General features: G+C 44.5%; 1 protein-coding gene across 46 annotated transcripts in view; it reads left to right on the top strand.

Moving 5' to 3' along the window:
- SORBS1 (sorbin and SH3 domain containing 1) overlaps positions 1 to 17917 on the top strand; it is a 173592-nt gene that overhangs the window by 152887 nt on the left and 2788 nt on the right. For 21 of the 46 annotated variants that reach the window (XM_086752672.1, XM_086752673.1, XM_086752674.1 and 18 more), the window contains 9 exons: positions 475 to 642; positions 2093 to 2139; positions 3836 to 3950; positions 4058 to 4183; positions 5220 to 5414; positions 7325 to 8053; positions 9378 to 9494; positions 16154 to 16212; positions 17539 to 17651. In XM_086752672.1, coding sequence (XP_086608798.1) covers positions 475 to 642; positions 2093 to 2139; positions 3836 to 3950; positions 4058 to 4183; positions 5220 to 5414; positions 7325 to 8053; positions 9378 to 9494; positions 16154 to 16212; positions 17539 to 17651 — 1669 coding nt within the window. Of the gene's footprint in view, positions 1 to 474; positions 643 to 2092; positions 2140 to 3835; positions 3951 to 4057; positions 4184 to 5219; positions 5415 to 7324; positions 8054 to 9377; positions 9495 to 15324; positions 15385 to 16153; positions 16213 to 17538; positions 17652 to 17917 lie in introns of all 46 variants that reach the window. The other 25 variants (XM_086752688.1, XM_086752689.1, XM_086752703.1 and 22 more) reach the window with 4 other exon arrangements.

The following is a 17917-nucleotide window of genomic DNA, read 5'->3' as shown; positions in this document are numbered from 1 at the left end:
AGAACCTGATGCCTGAATGTGGTTAGGCACTCTCCCAAGCTTCTTACAAAGCTCAGGAGAGTTTGGTGTCTCAGAACTTACCTGTGGGATTGATTCAGGTCTCTTGGAAGTCAGTGAGAGAAACTTCTTGTTGGTTGAAAGGGGTTTGGATCAGCCCTCTGCATTATCAGAGATCTACTTAGAAGCTCCCAGGACCTGGCCAAAACTTAGAAAAACTCCTCATTGACTTCCATCAGCTTTGGATCAGATCCTCTTCATGAGCTGGATTTCAATTATGCCATAATGGTGATGTACTTTCTGTGCTTGCAAAACTAAAGGATATTGTGTAGTTGGTAGAACCAGTATTTATGTTGAGCTGTAAAATCCCAGCCATTTGATGGGACCTCAGAAATTTTATTTAAGTCACATTTATGGCAGCTTTTGAATGCCTTTAACTAGATGATTTACTGCCCATTTTATGCAATTTTATGGCAGAAACTTTTAGAGGACCAGAGACGGCTTAAACGTGAGCAAGAAGAAGCTGATATTGCAGCTAGAAGGCACACAGGGGTTATTCCAACGCACCATCAGTTTATCACTAATGAGCGATTTGGGGACCTCCTAAATGTAGACGATACAGCAAAGAGGAAATCTGGGTCAGAGGTCTGTTTTAGTTACCTCAGTCTGCTGCTTGACCCAAAGCCATATTTGCCTCTCACAATGTTGTGCTTTAGGCCGACATTAGCTCTTCAGAGAATGTCGTTTGTTCTTTTGTTTTTCCACCTTCCCCTTTCCCGTTCTGGCTTCATTTAAATCTGCTTTGACTCTTGTGCCTGGTAAATTAATTGACATTTCTATACCAAGCTGCATATGTTAAAGCATGCCTGCTGAGAATTGCTGGTGCACTCCTGTGATGCATGCCTTTAAATATCAGCTACTTTTAGTGAATCAAAGGCATTCTACATCTTTTGCATCGTACTGCTACATTGTCTTCTTGTCTGTGTCTTATGCTTAGAAACTTCATGTCTTGTTGATCCTGGTGATGTGACTGTCTCATAGCATTTTTTTAGAAATAGATTGTTTCTTCTCCTCTTGAAAGATGCTTAATGTCCTTTAGAAACAATTGGAAAAAGTCTCAGCATGTTTCACTGTGTACAACTTGGCCAGTCTTACTGAAAGAGACAAAGGAAGTGGTAGACGGTTTTCCCATGATCCCAAGGCACTTTTCCTGAGGGCTGGATGTTAGTCCAGGTGTCCTGGCCAAATGGCTTTTCCTGCCATAGGGATTGCTGCTGGGGCTCTGGACAGTGGCTCTGTTTCCCCAGAGGTGCTGCGTTGTGGTGGTGGGTGAGGTGATCACCACGTGGATGGAGTACACTTGTCTGCCCACTGTTTATGTAGTTTCAAATGCTCTGATGCCACCTCAGTGTGGCTAGTTCTTATTTTATGCTCTGTTACTGAAATGACTGTAAAATTGTCTGAATATTTTGTGGCCACTAGAAAATCAGCCAAGTAAATCAAGCTTTAAAACCTAGGCCTGCTGTCAATGTCCTTTTTGGCTTTCTAGCCACTGAAGAAGTTTTTTTAGCCACATGCTAAATTTATTCAAATTTCCTCCTCTTTCCTTTGTCTCTTTCCTACAATTTATACTGAGTACATGGGTCACATTGCAGGATTCATCAGGGCCAGGTAATAATCGATAAGAGCCACATCAAATAAAATCCTACTGTTGTTTTCCCGAGCTAGTAAATTTTGCTTTTCTAATCACATGTCAAGAGAAATTTGGTCCCGGAGCCCCAGTAACTGTAGTTACTGGACCAGCTTTCATTCCGTAGGGTTTGTCACATTTAAAAGTTTACTGCTGTTAAATCTATTTCCTGTAGAGGTCTTAATTACTGTTACGCCAGAAGTTGGCACTTTTTGCCCTGGTGGAAGAGACCCATCCAGCATGTTTGGACTGTAGTACCAGTTGCACACAAGCTTGTAGCAGAATACCTGCATTCAGTTTCTTCCCCCGACTAATGTTAGCTATAGAAGAGTTTGGATGCTTTTCCTCAGAAAAGGGTTGAAAACCTAATTATTATTTTAATGTGTTGATTTTTTTGATCTCTAGATGAGACCTGCTAGAGCCAAGTTTGACTTTAAAGCACAGACACTAAAGTAAGTACAGCTTGTTACTACTGCCTTGAGTGTTCCTCCTCTGCTTTTTCCCCTAGGATGCAGCATTTACGAAGTATCATGCAATTGGATTCATGCTTTGGGAGTTTCTTTCCAGCAGCTCAAAGCAAAGGTGTCCATAGTAAGGCAGGGAAAAGTAATATGAATCTTGCAGGTCATGGCCTCTAAAGGACCTTTAGGAGAATGTCGTCTTTCTCAGTGCATCTGTATCCCATGTGATTTTAGGGGCAAACCCATATTCTTTACTGGAACAAATGCGCGCTCTGCTCTCAGGGTGAGTGGAGTCATGGGAGAGTACTCTGGCTGATGGTCGTCCTCACACCTTGTAAGCAGGACAGCTTTTGGCAGCAGCTCTGTCACTGCCCTTGTGCTGGAGACAGGAAGGATTCCCCTGCGTGACATCCCTGGTTGTGCTCCAGTTTAGGATCCAGCAGAACCATGCTAGTCAGTAGCTCACTGTGTAAATCTGTCAGAAGAACATAGATATGCAGAACAGCAGCATCCTTTTCACTATGCTAAGCGTAGCCCAAAGTCAGCAAGGGACTTGAGCAGATGCCTAGCTTTAAGCGCATAGGTGGGCCCTTGACTTGGGGTTTTTCTGATTCAAGATCTACAGGGGTACAGGCTGGTGACCGCTCCCCTGGCATCTGTGGATACACTAGCAGATGTTTCTGGTGGCATTGTTGTACCTCTGAGCCCTGTTGTTGTCCCTTGGGTGAATCACACAGCACTAATTGTTCTTTTTGGGGAGCACTGCTGTGAAGAGAAGGCCTAGAAGGCCTTGCCCTCTTCATGAGCCTGGAGAAGCTCTCATTTTAATGTTGCTAGGGAGGGAAGAAAGAACAACAGAATTCAGTTAAGGACCTGGTCTTTTTCTTCTCAGGTGCTAATGTCCCGAGAATATTTTGTTATATGTTCTATAGGTGATGATTTGTAATGATTTACACAGCATCTCCCTAGTACCTGTAATAAAACTGAGGCAGATGTAAGGTGTAACTTTTGTGTCCCTTGAGCAGAACATACCAGAGGGCCAGACAAAAGTAAAGGAGAGCTTGTGAAAATTGTGTTAGGAAAGGCTGGGTTGGTTGTTTTCCTATGGGGACCCAAGTGGTAGGTTTATGAGCCTGGTACAAGCACAGTGGGAGTTCCTCAAGCTGCAGATATTCCTAGCTTTAGCACTGAAGACTGTAGATTGAAATCCCAATTGTTAGCCCAGGTGAGGTCGGTGGTTGCACGACCACAGGCTGACCAGAAGTGTAATCTTGCAGGATCGACATTGGCGTATGAGGGGGTTCATCTAAGCAGCAAAATTATGTGTCTCTTTGGAAGGCGCTTGTAACATGACCTGTTTCAAAACAGGAATTGAGCACTGCTCACTATATGCAACATGGAAAGCAGCCAGTGGCATCTTTTGCTTGAGCTTGACCCCGCTGGAGGGTGTGAGGTTAGTAGGGGCCTCATAGGGCAACTTTTCTGACAGGATGCCCAAAGAGAAGAGAGTTACCTCCCCGTCATGATACGGACAGGGTAGTTCTTAACATGTGGCTTTCACTTTGGGTGGAGCGTGATTTGTATCAACAGGGCTGATGCAGACCTTGGCACCTAGGGATTGCTGAACAGCAAGAGAGCACATCTGTTCTCCAGTGAAGTTCTGATGGAGTGCTTGTGTTGTTAACAGGGAACTTCCTCTGCAAAAAGGAGATATTGTTTACATTTACAAGCAGATTGACCAGAACTGGTATGAAGGCGAACACCATGGCAGAGTTGGCATCTTCCCACGATCATACATAGAGGTAGCTGCTTTCCTTGCAGGTGTTCTTATTGCCCACTCCCTTTCTGACAGTGCCTGGTTTATGGGCATTTGGTATGAGACGTACTTGTTTCTGTTTGTTCATTCTAGCTCCTCCCACCAGCTGAGAAAGCTCAGCCCAAAAAGCCATCACCATTGCAAGTATTGGAATACGGAGATGCTATTGCTAAGTTTAACTTCAATGGAGATACCCAAGTAGAAATGTCCTTCAGAAAGGTAGGACTTTTGTTGTGCTGGTGAATTGAATCCAGAAAAATGCTGAAGCTTTTTAACACTAATAACTTGGAATTTCCAAATGAAAGCTCCAGTAAGGTGAACTCCTTACCTGTGCTTTTACTCGGTAGTCATTATGTAGCACATTGCAGTCAGAGTGTTGCAGGTAGGCTGAATCAAGGAGTGCCAGTTGCTTCCTTAGGGCTAGCTGAGAAGATGCTTTGAGCACAGGTACTGGAATCCTGGCTCTGCAAGGCGAATTTAGATACTTGATTACATGTCTCCAGTCTGATCCTCTCCAGTGGAGATGCACACAGGCAGATGAGAATGGCGATTTAGAAAAGAAGGAAACTGAGTTCCCCTTCCTTTGTGCCACAGGCCAAATCACTTAGCACAGGCAAGCGAGGTTCTGCTTTATTGAAGTGACTGGCTAGACCTGACTGCAGAGTGAAGGGATAGGAATGAGTTGTGTAATGACTGTTCAGAGCAAAGTCGGCCATATTTAGATTAAGTAGCAGCATTTCTTCATCTCAGCTAGCTTTCTGTTTTGATGCTCAGATTAGATCTTGTCTGTCTTCTCTCTTAATTATACACGAAGGTGGGGCTTGCAGTTTATATTAAGGATCTGTAAGTCTTTTCACTTGTCAGCAAAACAGGAGAGCATAGATAGACCTAGTTTAAACTGCAGAGCTGTGGATACTCCCTGTACACCTTATACCGTTCAGAGTCTTCTGGTCAGCCTGAAACTGCTGGTTTCCAAATCTTTAACCGACTTTAGCAAGTAGAGTCTTGACAATGTGAAGTGAGCGTAACTGAGTCTGCAGATAGCCCAAGTCAGCACCAGAAGACTTACTCTTTCTCTGAACTGAAAAGTATCATTCCCATCCAGAAGTTAGGGTTAGGACCACAAACTGGGGAACAGGGGAGGCTGAGCACCACGGATTGTTTTAAGTGAGTGGCAGCAAGATTAAAAATGTAATCTTCTTCGGAATGATGAAGTATGTTAAAGTCATGATTACATTACTCTTCCTTCCCGTAGGGTGAAAGGATCACATTGATTCGACGAGTGGATGAGAATTGGTATGAAGGAAAAATCTCTGGTACCAATCGCCAAGGAATCTTCCCTGTCACTTACGTGGAAGTGCTCAAACGGCCAGTGGTCAAGAATGCCATCGACTATCCTGACCCACCAATGTCCCTCTCCCCTAACCGCAGCATGACAGCTTCACCACAGGTATTTGGGCTACATGCAGCCAGTTACTGCACCTTGCGGGACAGAGGGATGTTGCCATTGCTGTGCAAGAAGTAGTAGCTGAAAAAAGCTCTAGCTAAGACTAGTATTTTGTGCAGTAAAGCCCATGTGCTCCCTACAGTATGCTGCAACTGCAGGAAAAGGTGACGTTTCATTTACCAGAAAGGTTAATGAATGGGTCATCTGGGGATTTGGAGACTCAGCTTTTCATCTCTGATTGGTAGCTTGAATTCAGGCCAAGTTGAAAGGGCTACATTTCACAGCCATCTCAGTAAATTTCACCGTCAGAGATGGAATGAATTGCTGATCCAGCTCCTTCTGAGTGCGTGTTTACAGAGCTCCACTGTGATGAGTGGATTTTTTATTATGACTGTTAAAAAGCTGTCACAGGCTGTTATAGTCCATAGGAGTCATTACGTCAATCCCAGTAAGCTTGAATCAAGCTGTATACTTACTCCTAAATGTTCCAGCTGATGACTAAGGCTTGGGGAGACAGGAGAGCAGCCTGTATGATTTGAAACTGGTGCTAAATGAACTCAGGTTTTGAGAGCAGGACAGTCTGAGATCTTCCATAAATATTGGATTCACTATAAACCATAGTGCAGTTCAAACCAGAAATCAAAACAGCAGAAGGCAATTGTATGGGGATCCCAAAATGTTTTCCATGGAAAATGTTTCAGGGAGGCAGTGAGTCCCTAAATCCCTTTGATTTGCTCTCGTCCTGCAAACACTTATACTTGAAGGTCAGCGTATGTGTCTGGGTAACAGCCGTGAGGTTCTGGTGCATCTCCTCTCACCTACGGGCCAAAGCAAGGTCATTCTGAGGTCAAGACTGCAAGGAACAAAAGTAGAGAACTGGGATCGGGAGGAAGGGACTTACGGTACAGGAAGGATGGGAAAAGCTGCCATGGCTAATGCCTGATATCTGTCTGGTCCTTTCCTAAAATGAGTGTTTTTAATCTTAACCACTGTGTGAAGAGGAAAGACTTGTTGCTTATTTGAGGTTCCCTGTCAAAGTGGACCTCAGCTCAGCTTTTCTGTTTGAGCTTGATAGTCTCTCCATAGCTCTGGCCTGTCTGCCACCAGCTCTCTCCGAGCTTCTCCCGTTGATGGAAGGGATTGTATCCACAATTTTTTTTTGTTTCCTTTGCTGTTCTTTTGATTCCTTCTCTAGTAAATCAGTTATCTCCCTTACTTTTTTTACTAACTTGGCAGAGGATTGAGAAACATTCTTGTAAGAGCTGAAGTAGTTGATCTCACTGATGTTGCTGGTGGTAACAGCTAAGGGCACAACTTGGTCATGTGTTCTGCCTTTATAAACAGAGGACCTACTTTAATCACCTAAAGACCAAATAGCCACAGCTGGCTTTTTGATCCCTTTCTCCTCCATAGCTTCACCAATGCAAATTTCTTGAGGAGCAGCCATTGCTCATGCTGGAGTTGGATAAAGTTGAAATTCACTGCAGCAATGAATTCTGACTGGGTCCACAGCGTGAGTTGCTGGGGCCCCAGCTGTTACTGCCAGGCCATTCAAATGCTGCATGCTGCTGTCATGGATGGTGGCTTCAACTGCTCCCTGAGGGATTAGGGAATATAGTATGAAGTTTAAGGTCTTCCACAAGACATTCCGTATCTGGGATCCTGGCAAAGCCTGGGGAAGGGTATTAGCAACACAGGTGTAGACTGGACTCTGTTGTTGGAGTAGCTGTGGACAGCGTGTTCTTCAATGTGGTGCGCCTGTCTGTGGAAAACTTAAGCACCGTGCTTGGTCACAGATCTGCTCCTCTCCACACTTGCTCTTTCTCCTTTTACTTTTGCTTGGTTGATTGTATTTTCCTTTATTATTTTTTTTATTCATTTTCTTTTTCTCTCCTGCTTTTGTCTCCTTCAAGTCTCCCAGCTCTGAGCTACTCCATATGCCAACTCCTCCGCCTTTGCCTTTCGCACGCCGCGCCTTGTCTCCAGAGGTGCAGGCAGTCACATCCGAGTGGATTGCTCTGACTGTGGGAGTGTCTCCTAGCACCACTCCTGCCATAACTCCTCCATTGCCTCTTCTGCCTGAAGCTTCCCTCTCCCACACTGACTATCTCTCACCTTCTGCTGCAGCCAGCCCTTCCCCCTCAGTCAGCCTCCACCATTCTCATCTCTCTGGCTCCTCGACTCCCAGGTCCATTAAATCCCCGTTGCCCTCTTACTCATGCAGACCTCAGTCTTCCACTCATAGTTTCTATCAGGCCACTCCACAAAGCGAAGAAAAGTTTGTTGGCTCCCCTTCTCCCAGCATGAGCTACTCTAACTCCCCTCGCTGGGCAGTGGAGAGCCCCGAAAGCGTCCTCGCAGAGCAGCGTGACATCACGGGCAGCCAAGCCTGGCTCCAAAAGACTAGAGAGGGCAGCAGCAACCCCAGGCAGGGTGCCCACGCTGTTTCCAAGATCTCTGTCGAGCGCTGCCTGAAACCATCCCAACTAGACATACGTGCAAGCCCAGAAAAGAGACCTGTGGGTTCCTCTGAGGACAACCAGTTGTGTCAGGAACTAATGGCTATTGTGCAGGGAGGTAAAACAGAGAAAAGAGGCGTGAGGAAAGGTGATCTGGGAAAGTTTCAAAGCGGGGAAAAGAAGGTACTTCTGCATGTGTGTGTGCTGCTCTGAATCACTGATTTTAACTGGTGTGTTGAGGTTTGTGCTGCTCTGCTGGCCAGGCAGAGCCAGTGGCTGCTACATGTCATTTTGGTGATCCTAAGACCTTCTTCCAGGGGTCATCAGTGGCATTCACTGCATAGCAGATCAGAAAGTTTTAGAAGAGTGCTCAGGAGCAGTGTAGTGAAAATTATTTTCAAATAAATAATAACAGAGTACTGACTCAATTGGTCACGTTTAATGGGGTAATTGTCCCAGATAGTGGCTATTACCAGTTTTGTCAGATGAAAGCATCACACAGGGCTCATGCCTGTATACCTCACTGTCTAGAATACAGGCAATTCCTTGCTATTCAGAGATTTTCCAGTGTGCAATGGATCATCTTTGTTTGTTCCTCCTAAAGGCAAGGACTGAAAAGCCTTGTAAATGTCAGCCTGGCTCCTAGAATCACAGAAGTTGTCTCCTGTTGATCCTGGAGCCTGTGGTTTAGTGAACCTTAGTCTGGGATGTGCATGACTTAAGTCAGGGAGGCTTCATTGTTGTCTATGCATTGAGTGGAATTTATTAGCTTTGCATTTCCAAAATGATGTGAAAGGGTCTAGCCACAAATGAGAATTAGACCTAGTGATATTTTTCTCCCAAGGTTTTTTAGTTATATGTAGCTATATGTTACAATGAGAAAGAACATAGGGGAACCCTCCAGTAGCTTCTACAATGTATTTTCTGGCCACAGTCTTGGTATAGGAGATCTGCCTTACTTTGCAGCTCTCAGTTGACTTGGCGTCCATTGTGGGCTACAGCCAGACCAAATACATTACAGCACCCCTATGCTGTAATGTACCCACTCGTATAAGAGTGGAAGTTTGGAGAGCTCAAAGTCATGGCATTATAAATACTGGCTTGGATGCGCTGCGATAGCCTCCATGACGTACCTGATCTAGCCAATGTTAAATGATGAGGAACTAGGGTTTCTAAGCTGACACATTTCTCACTGGGAAATCTTACGGCAAATTGATTGATTTCTGCTTGAATCATAACCAGAAGTGTATTGAAAGCTCTATAAAGACTGTGCTGTTTACCATCTGGATATATTTTTAGTAACATTTTTTACAGGCATAACGTGCATGTTTAAAACAGAATGAGGCAGTCAGCTCAGATGAACTAACTGGAAACTGCACTTGCCCTTGCATGGCGTTATGTTTGCTGTGTGTGCATCAAATTTATGGGATAGTAGATATTCTTGTCACTAGCAGTGATTGTGATGAGCGAGTGCGCCAAGCTGACCAACTTTTCTTTTCTTTGAAAGACTGCAGACTCAAAAGCATTCTCTTCATCTGCTCCTCTCTCTTCCTCTGCCCTCTCTTCCGCTACTGTCACAACACAGCCACCTCCCAGACTTACATGCAGAGTCAATAAGCCACAGGTAATCATCTTTGCTGATTACTCTTCCATTACTTAGAATTATTTCCATGCCATGCCATTGTTTTGTCATATGCTTGATTCCACAGGTGAGATATTTCTCCTCTCATTTAATTAAAAAAAGAAAAAAATCATTTTAAATTACTTCCAGGCTGTGCAGAAGGGCAGGTATGGGCAAAATCTTCAGCTGGTGCAAATCCACATAGCTCAAGTCTGGGTTTCTGCCAGTTCATACCAGCTGAAAGTCTGATTTTTTTGTTCCTCCAAAGGATTAACCCAGGGCTTATTTAGTTCTGAATTTGAGTTCCTACAGCTTGATTGCATTTTAAGGCAGTATTGGTGGCCTTGTTAATAGGAATGAAGTAGCATAGCTACTTCGGTTCAGGTTTTTTTTAACCACTTGAGAACAGATTCAGGGTTTAAGTGTCTCAGTGCTGGGGGTAAGGGATACACAGCTTGGTATCTACAATATTAGGAACCTGTTCCAGCTTTCTCAGGTAGGATTCAGAGGTTCTCAGCTCCATTACTAAGAACTACAAACATCTCTGAAGAGGGATGCAGTAGGGTCTGTGCAGCATAACCATCTCAGCCTCAGCACTGTGGCCGGGATGTCCAGGCACAGGGAAGGAGCAGTGCTCGCAGCTGCTGGTGTCTCGTCAGTCCTTCTAGGCAACTTCCACAAGATGGCAATATTTGAAACAGAAAGCTCACAATTGGCAAAAACTGGACTGAGTTTGTTGTGATGGGTATTGGGGAAGCAATCTTTGGCTTGATCAGTGAACCAGGCAGGCTGCTCATACAGAATAAGTGTGGGGAGCAGTTGCCAATGTTACTCATTTTCTTAATCAGTTTATGAGGGCAAGATACACCTTTAACCCTGAAATTTTCCTATTCCTTTTACTCACCTCATTTCCCTCCGATCATAAGCTTGCACAACTTTTTACTGAACAACCACCTCCTGCATCCCTTTCAGTTTCAACATCTGAGTCCAATAGGACACGGTCTGCTTTATGTTAGAAATCCACGGAAGTTTTCTGCATTGGCCTTTTTCCTGACCCTTGATCTGCTTGGTCCTGCTGGTGCTTGCACTGCATGTACATGATTCAAAAGAGCAGAAGCAAAGAGCCATTCTTAAGGAAAGATGTTTCTCCTGAGTGCTGACTAGCACACAGTTCCTATTTTGGGTGTTGCACCTGGTTGTAATACAACCCTGTGGCCTTTCTTTGGAGTCAAAGTCAAGCCAAAACTTATATTTCATATGCCTTGACACTCAGAGCATTGTCAGTGTCAAGCTAAAACTGTGTGTGACGTTTCCAGTAGTCTTGACCTCCTTTCCAGCTCCGGGTCTACAGTTGTTTAGGGAGCAGGAGTGGTATTTATATGTGCAAATGACTTCTCATTATCTGCGTGACCCATCCAGAGGCTGATGGCTTCAGCAGAACTGCAGGTAATACCCTGGAGGCCTTTTCAAAAATCTAACCTCTTTTCATCGATTTTAGTCAAATGAGAAAAGCACTTAGTAGACATGGAAATGAGACATTACATTTGGGGTTTGTTTCCATTACTGTCCATCCCTAGTGTTTGAGATATTTTACTGTTTTGAATTTTAGGGTTTTTTTCTTATTATAGAGAATCTCCCCAGTTATGAAATTCTGACCCAGGTTTTTTGCAAATTTAAGACCCCTTTGGTACAAAGCTGATGTAAGGACTGTGTTCTTGCCTGTTCCCTTAAGTAATATTAGAAGTGCAATTTTAGGTATTCTGAAGTTATTCCCTTTTGTTTTGTTTCACAGTCTAAACTAAAAAGAAAAAAACGACCCCACAGCATGTGAAAGATATTTCAGGTGTAACTTAGAGATAGTTTCTTTCAGTATTCCAGTAAAACATGATATTAAGCAGTAATGTGATCTATTAAATTAATTTATTTCAGAAAACCCTCAGAAATTTTCTAATTTAGTTTCTGCTTTACTCTGGGGTCCTGTTAGCACAGTGTGACAGTCAGCAGTGGTGTTAGCGAGTATGTGAGCAGCGCAGCAGCTTCAGCCTGGGACCAGACTGCGGCCACGGGGTGGGGAAAGCAGGAGTGGCGGGACGAGGGTCCCTGCATTGCCCAGCAGTGTGAGGGGTGTCAATGGGGGCTGTCTGCTCCTTTGCACTTGTACAAAACTGCTCAGGCCAAGTGGTGAGTGATTTCACCTGCTTTTTGCTGGTGGTGAGGAGAGCATATGAGGAGGGTGCTAAGACCCCGTGTTCCCCAGCACAGACCAGCTACGCTTACTTAGCGTGGTCATTACTTAGCACCGTCTCCCAGGTAAGATGTTATCCCCCACCAGTGGTTTGCTGCTGCTCCACAGGTCCAGCACAGCAGTGTTTCTGCCCAGCTCATTTATTGTCCGTGCCAGAGCTGCACAGCCTGCGGCAGGTGTTGGTACCTGCTCCCCATGGGAGATGCATTTTTCTGCTGTAGACTCAGCCTTCAGCTTCTGATCCAGGGGCTGAGGAGTGTTTCCATTGACTATGACAGCCTTTAGGTCAGGCTGCTCCACACTGCGGCCTTTTCAGTGTCCTTTGTGAGAGCTTTTTGGCCAGCTTTCCCCTTGCTTCCACCAGAGCTGGAGCTTGCTGTGTGTGGAGATTTTACTTTTTTTCTGTTGGCTAGGCTGGGGAGTCCTCCCTGCTTGTGGCTCTCCATTCACGTGTGGGAGCATCGCTGCTGATGTGTCCCCTTTTCTGAGGGGTTACCAATTTGTTTGTCCATCTGTCTTGTCTGTTAGCCTGTTCTGCTTAGCTTTCTCTTTGCGTGTGTAGTACTTTAACTCCCACCAGAAAGGGGTGGAAGAAGACATGTAAACAAGAGCTGTAATGGATAGACATTCACTGATGACACTTGATTTCGCAGGGAGAGCACTGTTGAGTAGCCCCAGTATTTCTTCGTAACAGTTAAAACCTGCTTCAGGGCTTTTCTAGGCTCTTAGTGTAGAACCTTTTTCTGGTATTCTTACAAACCTGTGGTGCTCTTTAGATCCATCCTCAAACTCTGTATGAGGTAGAAACAGTGGCCAGCTGTGCTTCGGAACTGATTGTGCTGTGTATTTCTATAATCCGTAGACATGGAGACATAGACACTTAAGCACCTGCTTAATTTTATTCACTTAGTCTTACCAAAGCATGCAATGTGATTGAAGGGCTAGGAGTTGAGTTGTCCTCATGGTTGTGAATACTTGGTCACTTTTAGGGCCTTCAGTTTACCTCCAGCAGCAGCAGGGCTGGCTCAGTGTTTCTGGTGAACCTCTGTGTTTTATACTTCGGAGCTGTGTCCCACACTCGCTGATTCCTTGGCCACCTCTGGCACATGGAGCCACCAGTGTAGGTAGTACATGGGCTTTCTGAACTCACGTTTGAAGAGCATTTGAACCTACAACACCTTTTTTTTTTTTTTCTCCTTTATTCTCTTCTCTCCCTGCAAGAATGTTTTTTTTAGTTTTTTAAAAAAAACATATAGGCCATGCTATCAAGATTACTTGTTTGAAGCTGTACATTTACAGCCTAAAATTATAGGATCTGTTCTGATAGGTTTTTCATCCTGTTTGGCTAATGCTGCATAGTTGCTGACTTTGGGGTGTTCCACCACTTCATTGTAGGGCTCTGATGTAGTCCTGAGAATTAGTGCAGACACCCCGGGCTTTGGTAGGAGCTGTCTGGGTCTCTGGAGCAGAGGCCAGAGGAGATCACTTAGTTGGGTGTCTTGTCAGGACTGGGGGCTGTTAGTGGGGTAGAGGACTGCTTGGCCTCTGCCCCTGCCCAGCTTCCTCATGGAAGTCCCTGTGAAAATCCTGCCAGGAAAGGGAACGTGGCCAAGTTTCTAATGCTGGTAGGCTGCACCTCCTGGTGTTACACATACGAGCCTGCACCATGGAGCTTTCAGAGGTAGTGTCAATCTCTTAGCTTTCAGGTAACTAATTTAATTCATAGTTATTAATCCTTTTTGGAGGAAAAGCTGGTCAGGGACATCACAAGTAATCAGTGAGAAATGGACTACATGGTCTTAAGAGCTCATGGAGCAATTCCAGCAGTCAATTTATTATTTATGGAGCAGAGAAGCACTTTCTTGAATTTAATAAATAAATAAATAAATAAATCATTTTTACCACTGCCTCTCACCTCAGCTTGGAAACTAGTTTCCCAGCTACTTGACCACATCAGTTAGCTCTGATCTCATCAGATTTGATGCACTATATCCAGTTGGTCTGCACAGTATTAATTTTAAATTTATAATTATTCCATTTTCCTTTCAGGACTGATGATAGGCAGGAATGACTTCCAGAAATCCTGTGACAATCTCAGGCTCCACAGTAAATGCTTTGAGTGTGAATTTGGCTGCAATTAGCCCATCCAACTTACATTTCATTTTCTCTTTGTAGGAATACACATGGTAACAGAGCACTGTTTCTTAGGGCAGTGATCTCAGATTCCAGCCCCAAACAGTACAGCTGATTACAAAAGAGTTGCAGTGGGGTTGAGTTGGCCTAGAGTGGGTCGCAGTCCTAGAGAAAATAGGTGGTTTGCTTTTAATACAGTGATGGGCACAGCTCCAGAAGTCCAAAATGTAGTTCACAGTAGCTTTGAGAACAGGAATTAGACAGACATGAGCTCATCACCCTGCACTTTTCCAAACTCTTTGAGCATGCTTGAGCTGAAGGTGTCACAAAACTTGTTATCCTCTGCTTCCGCTCTGTCTCGGGATGCCATGAGAAAGCAAGTATTTTATTGAAGGGCATTGTTGAAGTGAATAAAGAGGAGGAGGAAATGCATAAAAATTGAGGCCTTTGGAATTTAGGCTGAAAATTGTGTTGAATGATCACAGAGGATGGCAATGCTCTGTATCTTATCCAGTCCACTTTGCCAAGCAGTCCTGCAGGTTGTACAGATAACCCTACATCAGTTCTGACATCCCGTATGCTCACAGCATGCCCCGTGCTTTCTGTAGGTGTTTGAATATGCAAAAAAGTGTGCAAAACCAGGCTCTGGATAGCTGTGTGAGTTTCTTGGTGACCTTCCCCTTCTCCATAAAGCTTCCAGCCCCAAACACCCTGCTTTTCCTAGCTGTGCCCTGGGACATGTGAGTCCCTGTGAAGAGTTGTGACTGGAGAGAGAGGCAGGGCAGAGTCCAGAAGCTTCACAGGTGGTGGTGTTCGGAGCTGGATTTTCCAGTCAGGGCCTCCTCTGACCTGAGCTCTGCCTTGTGGGAATTAACAGAGTGGCTCAGACCCTTGCTTGGTACAAGCTCGAGTTATTTTGATGGGGCTACACTGCATTGTGCCTTCTGAGAACCTGAGTTGGTCTTTTTTAAGAAGCAAGTGAGTCACTGTTCTCTCCTGTGTCAAAGTCATTGGAGACTTTTCTAAAAACAGCAGCAGATTCCTCTCAGCATGTTTTTGGCCTTTCAGGTTTGATGCTGTCAAGTATGTGCTTCTGTCCTTGTTTTTCCACCCCTACAGGAATGCAGTGTGACACTGCATGCTGTTTCTGGATGTAGCGGTGTCCATCACCTTCCACTCTGGTTCCCTGCTCTGAGCTTCTGTTTTGCTGTCACCTTTCTCTTCGCAGCGTTCTGTGTGCTGCAGTGCAGTTGCGTTACTGTAGCCTTAATGTTTTTTTGTGTGTGTTAATGAAAGACCTTGTTGTCCAAAAGGCGTGATGTTGGGGTTGGGAGGGGAAGAGTTGTTCATTTTCTTTTGTTTTCTGCACTCCATTTTTTTTTTTTTTTTTTTAATTCTGACCGATATAACATCTGCTAAAATGTCTTCCTTATCATTTGCTTGGTGATCACACAGCCTTCCCACCATTCATTGAGAGCTGGACCAGATCTAACAGAGTCTGAAAAGAGCTATGTGGTAAGGCCACTGTTTAAATCAGATGTGTAGTCGTAGATACTTTTCACCCAGACAGTAACACCTCAGTAGAGATAAAATGCCAGCATTCTTTTTAGCTGCAAAGTAGGTACATATTTATCTATTTGCATATATTGTTTTGTTTGCAACAGAAAAGGGCAATTTAGCAATTAGAAAAACTGTCCTAGCCAATGAGAAGTTGGGTTAATTGTGCTGCCAGTCCCTGGCTATAAGTTAAATGAAGCAAAATGCATGAATGGAGTGGCCCGCCTTGCATTCTTGAACTGACTTCATAGCATTTGTAATGGTACCACTGCGTAACTAATTGCAACCTCTTATGCTGCTTCTTTTAAAAATGTATGTATATGTATTTGTTACAAATCTTCAAACTAAATGCCAAATTCTTCTGTATCTTGCCTGTTTTTTCCATGCTTACACCTGGATCCCTTCTGCACTCCACTACCTGGATATTTACCTGGATCTACAACTCTTTTTTTTTTTTTTTTTTTTATTTTTTTTTTACTGGACTTATGTGCTGCATCTGGAATGTCCCATCTCTTCTTGTCTATATTTTCCCCTCCCTCCCCCCTGCTGACTGTTCTTTGGGTGTTCTTGGATGTCAATGCTGCCTACCACGCAGGAAGCTGTTTGCAATGAGATCATAAACATTGCAGAAAAGTCTGTTCATTACTGCAGTACTATTTCTCAGCCTCTTGAGTCTCGCCACAAGGTGACCTCTAATGACCATAAACCATCTCTCATCATTTCTCAGCAACCTCAAGCACAGCAGCAAGGAGCCAGCCCTGACAGAGGTCAAACACCACGAGACATGTAAGTCCTTTTGGTTCCCATCTCTTCCAGGGGCCTTATCTGTGACTGATGGTGAAGATGGGGAGCTGTGAAAGCTTCAGCCTCTCAGGAGTTAAATGAGAATTATGGGAGAGTGTCAGCCATTCTTTAAAGAACAAAAATAGCCACATCATCATAGTGAGAAGTTTAAAACTGAGACCTTTGTGTCTATATAGCACCTGAAACAATGACCTCATGGTCTAGGACTGGGTCTCCTTTGGGCACTTGAATCATGCTGGTAATGGAGACTATCTCAATCTCTTGTATCTTGAAGCTGAAGACAAACTAGCATCCACTAGCTACACCTGGCTCATATGGCATGGGTCAATGTGTTCACCCCTGTTCTTGGCTTCTCACAGTACAGTGAGCAGTCCCAATACCAATGCCACTTGGTATATTGTTGGCTAGTTCCATAGATGACTTGGTGGCCAAATGATCCGAGAGACCAAGACTGAGATTTTTCAAATCTGTCTGATGGGTTTAGACCTGGAGCTGCCATTAAGCTTGGTGAGGCCTTTCGCTGATGCTTTTGAGAATAGTAGCCTGCACTGTATGCTGGGAACTGAAGTTCCTTGGCAGGTAGCTCCTGAAAGGAGCCTTTGCTTTCCCCTGCCCCTTCATGCAGAGTGGAAAGTCTCACATCAGCTCTATTTTTACTCCCCACAGGCAGGAGACCCAAGCCTTCTCAAATTTGCCCAGAGATTGTTTCCATTGCATAAGGTTCTTTTCCAATAAATATGGAGTGCCCCTGATGCAAGTGGTATCTCAGGGCAGGATTCAACCCGTGATTTTGTTTGCACCGTACCTCCTGAGCCATGATTTATCCAGCAACCTTAGAGCAGCAGAGTAGGCAGTATCTTTTTCTGAAGTCTTTCATTCTGCCGTTTGGTCATTCATGGCCCTGCCTATGTGCCTGGGCAAGGGAACAGATGTCTCATTTGACCCAGGAATGAGTGTGTCCAGGTTTTGGCTTGCATTCAGTAGAGTGTCTGTACTCACACACTTCCTAGGTGCTACATGTTAGGAAGACTCTGGTTGTTACAATCTGTGGAGCCAACTGCATGGCAAAAATGAAACAGAAGCTCTCCATGTATCCCACACAAGGCAAGCAGGACACTTTTTACTGCCATGGCCTTGTGACATCAGCCAGTTTAATCCAATTGACTTTGACCTCTCAAATGGAAAACACAGGTCCAGACTGCACTGAACAAAACGTAATAGGAATTAGCAAGGCGGGGGGAGACGTCTCCTCCTGAAGGGATGTTAGGAAAATCCAATGGCTAACGTGTGGTGTCTTTCTGATTTTAGAGTTAGCTACCAAGCCCTCTACAGCTACACTCCTCAGAATGATGATGAGCTGGAACTGAGGGACGGTGACATTGTGGATGTCATGGAGAAATGTGATGACGGCTGGTTTGTGGGTGAGTGTGACACTTGCCTGTCAGCAGAGCAGATGAGCGTGATGATGATGAGATGAGCAGATGCAGATGAGCAACTTTGCAAAGCGTCTGGAAGTTGCTTTCATTTGCGGGGTCAAAATGGTGGAAAAAAAAAAGAAACTCAACTTTTTTTACAATTTCTCATCTTTTCCCACCAAGAACATTAAACTTAGGGTGCCAGGTGGTGGAGCTTTGTTTTCCTTGCTAGGTTTGTAGTTTTTTACTTTTTTGTCTTCTTCATTTCCCCA

This window comes from Chlamydotis macqueenii, chromosome 7, assembly GCF_036417535.1.
Source record: "Chlamydotis macqueenii isolate bChlMac1 chromosome 7, bChlMac1.mat, whole genome shotgun sequence".
NCBI lineage: Eukaryota > Metazoa > Chordata > Aves > Otidiformes > Otididae > Chlamydotis > Chlamydotis macqueenii.
The sequence above is the reverse complement of the archived record's forward strand: the minus strand, read 5'-3'. Positions and strand labels throughout refer to the sequence as shown.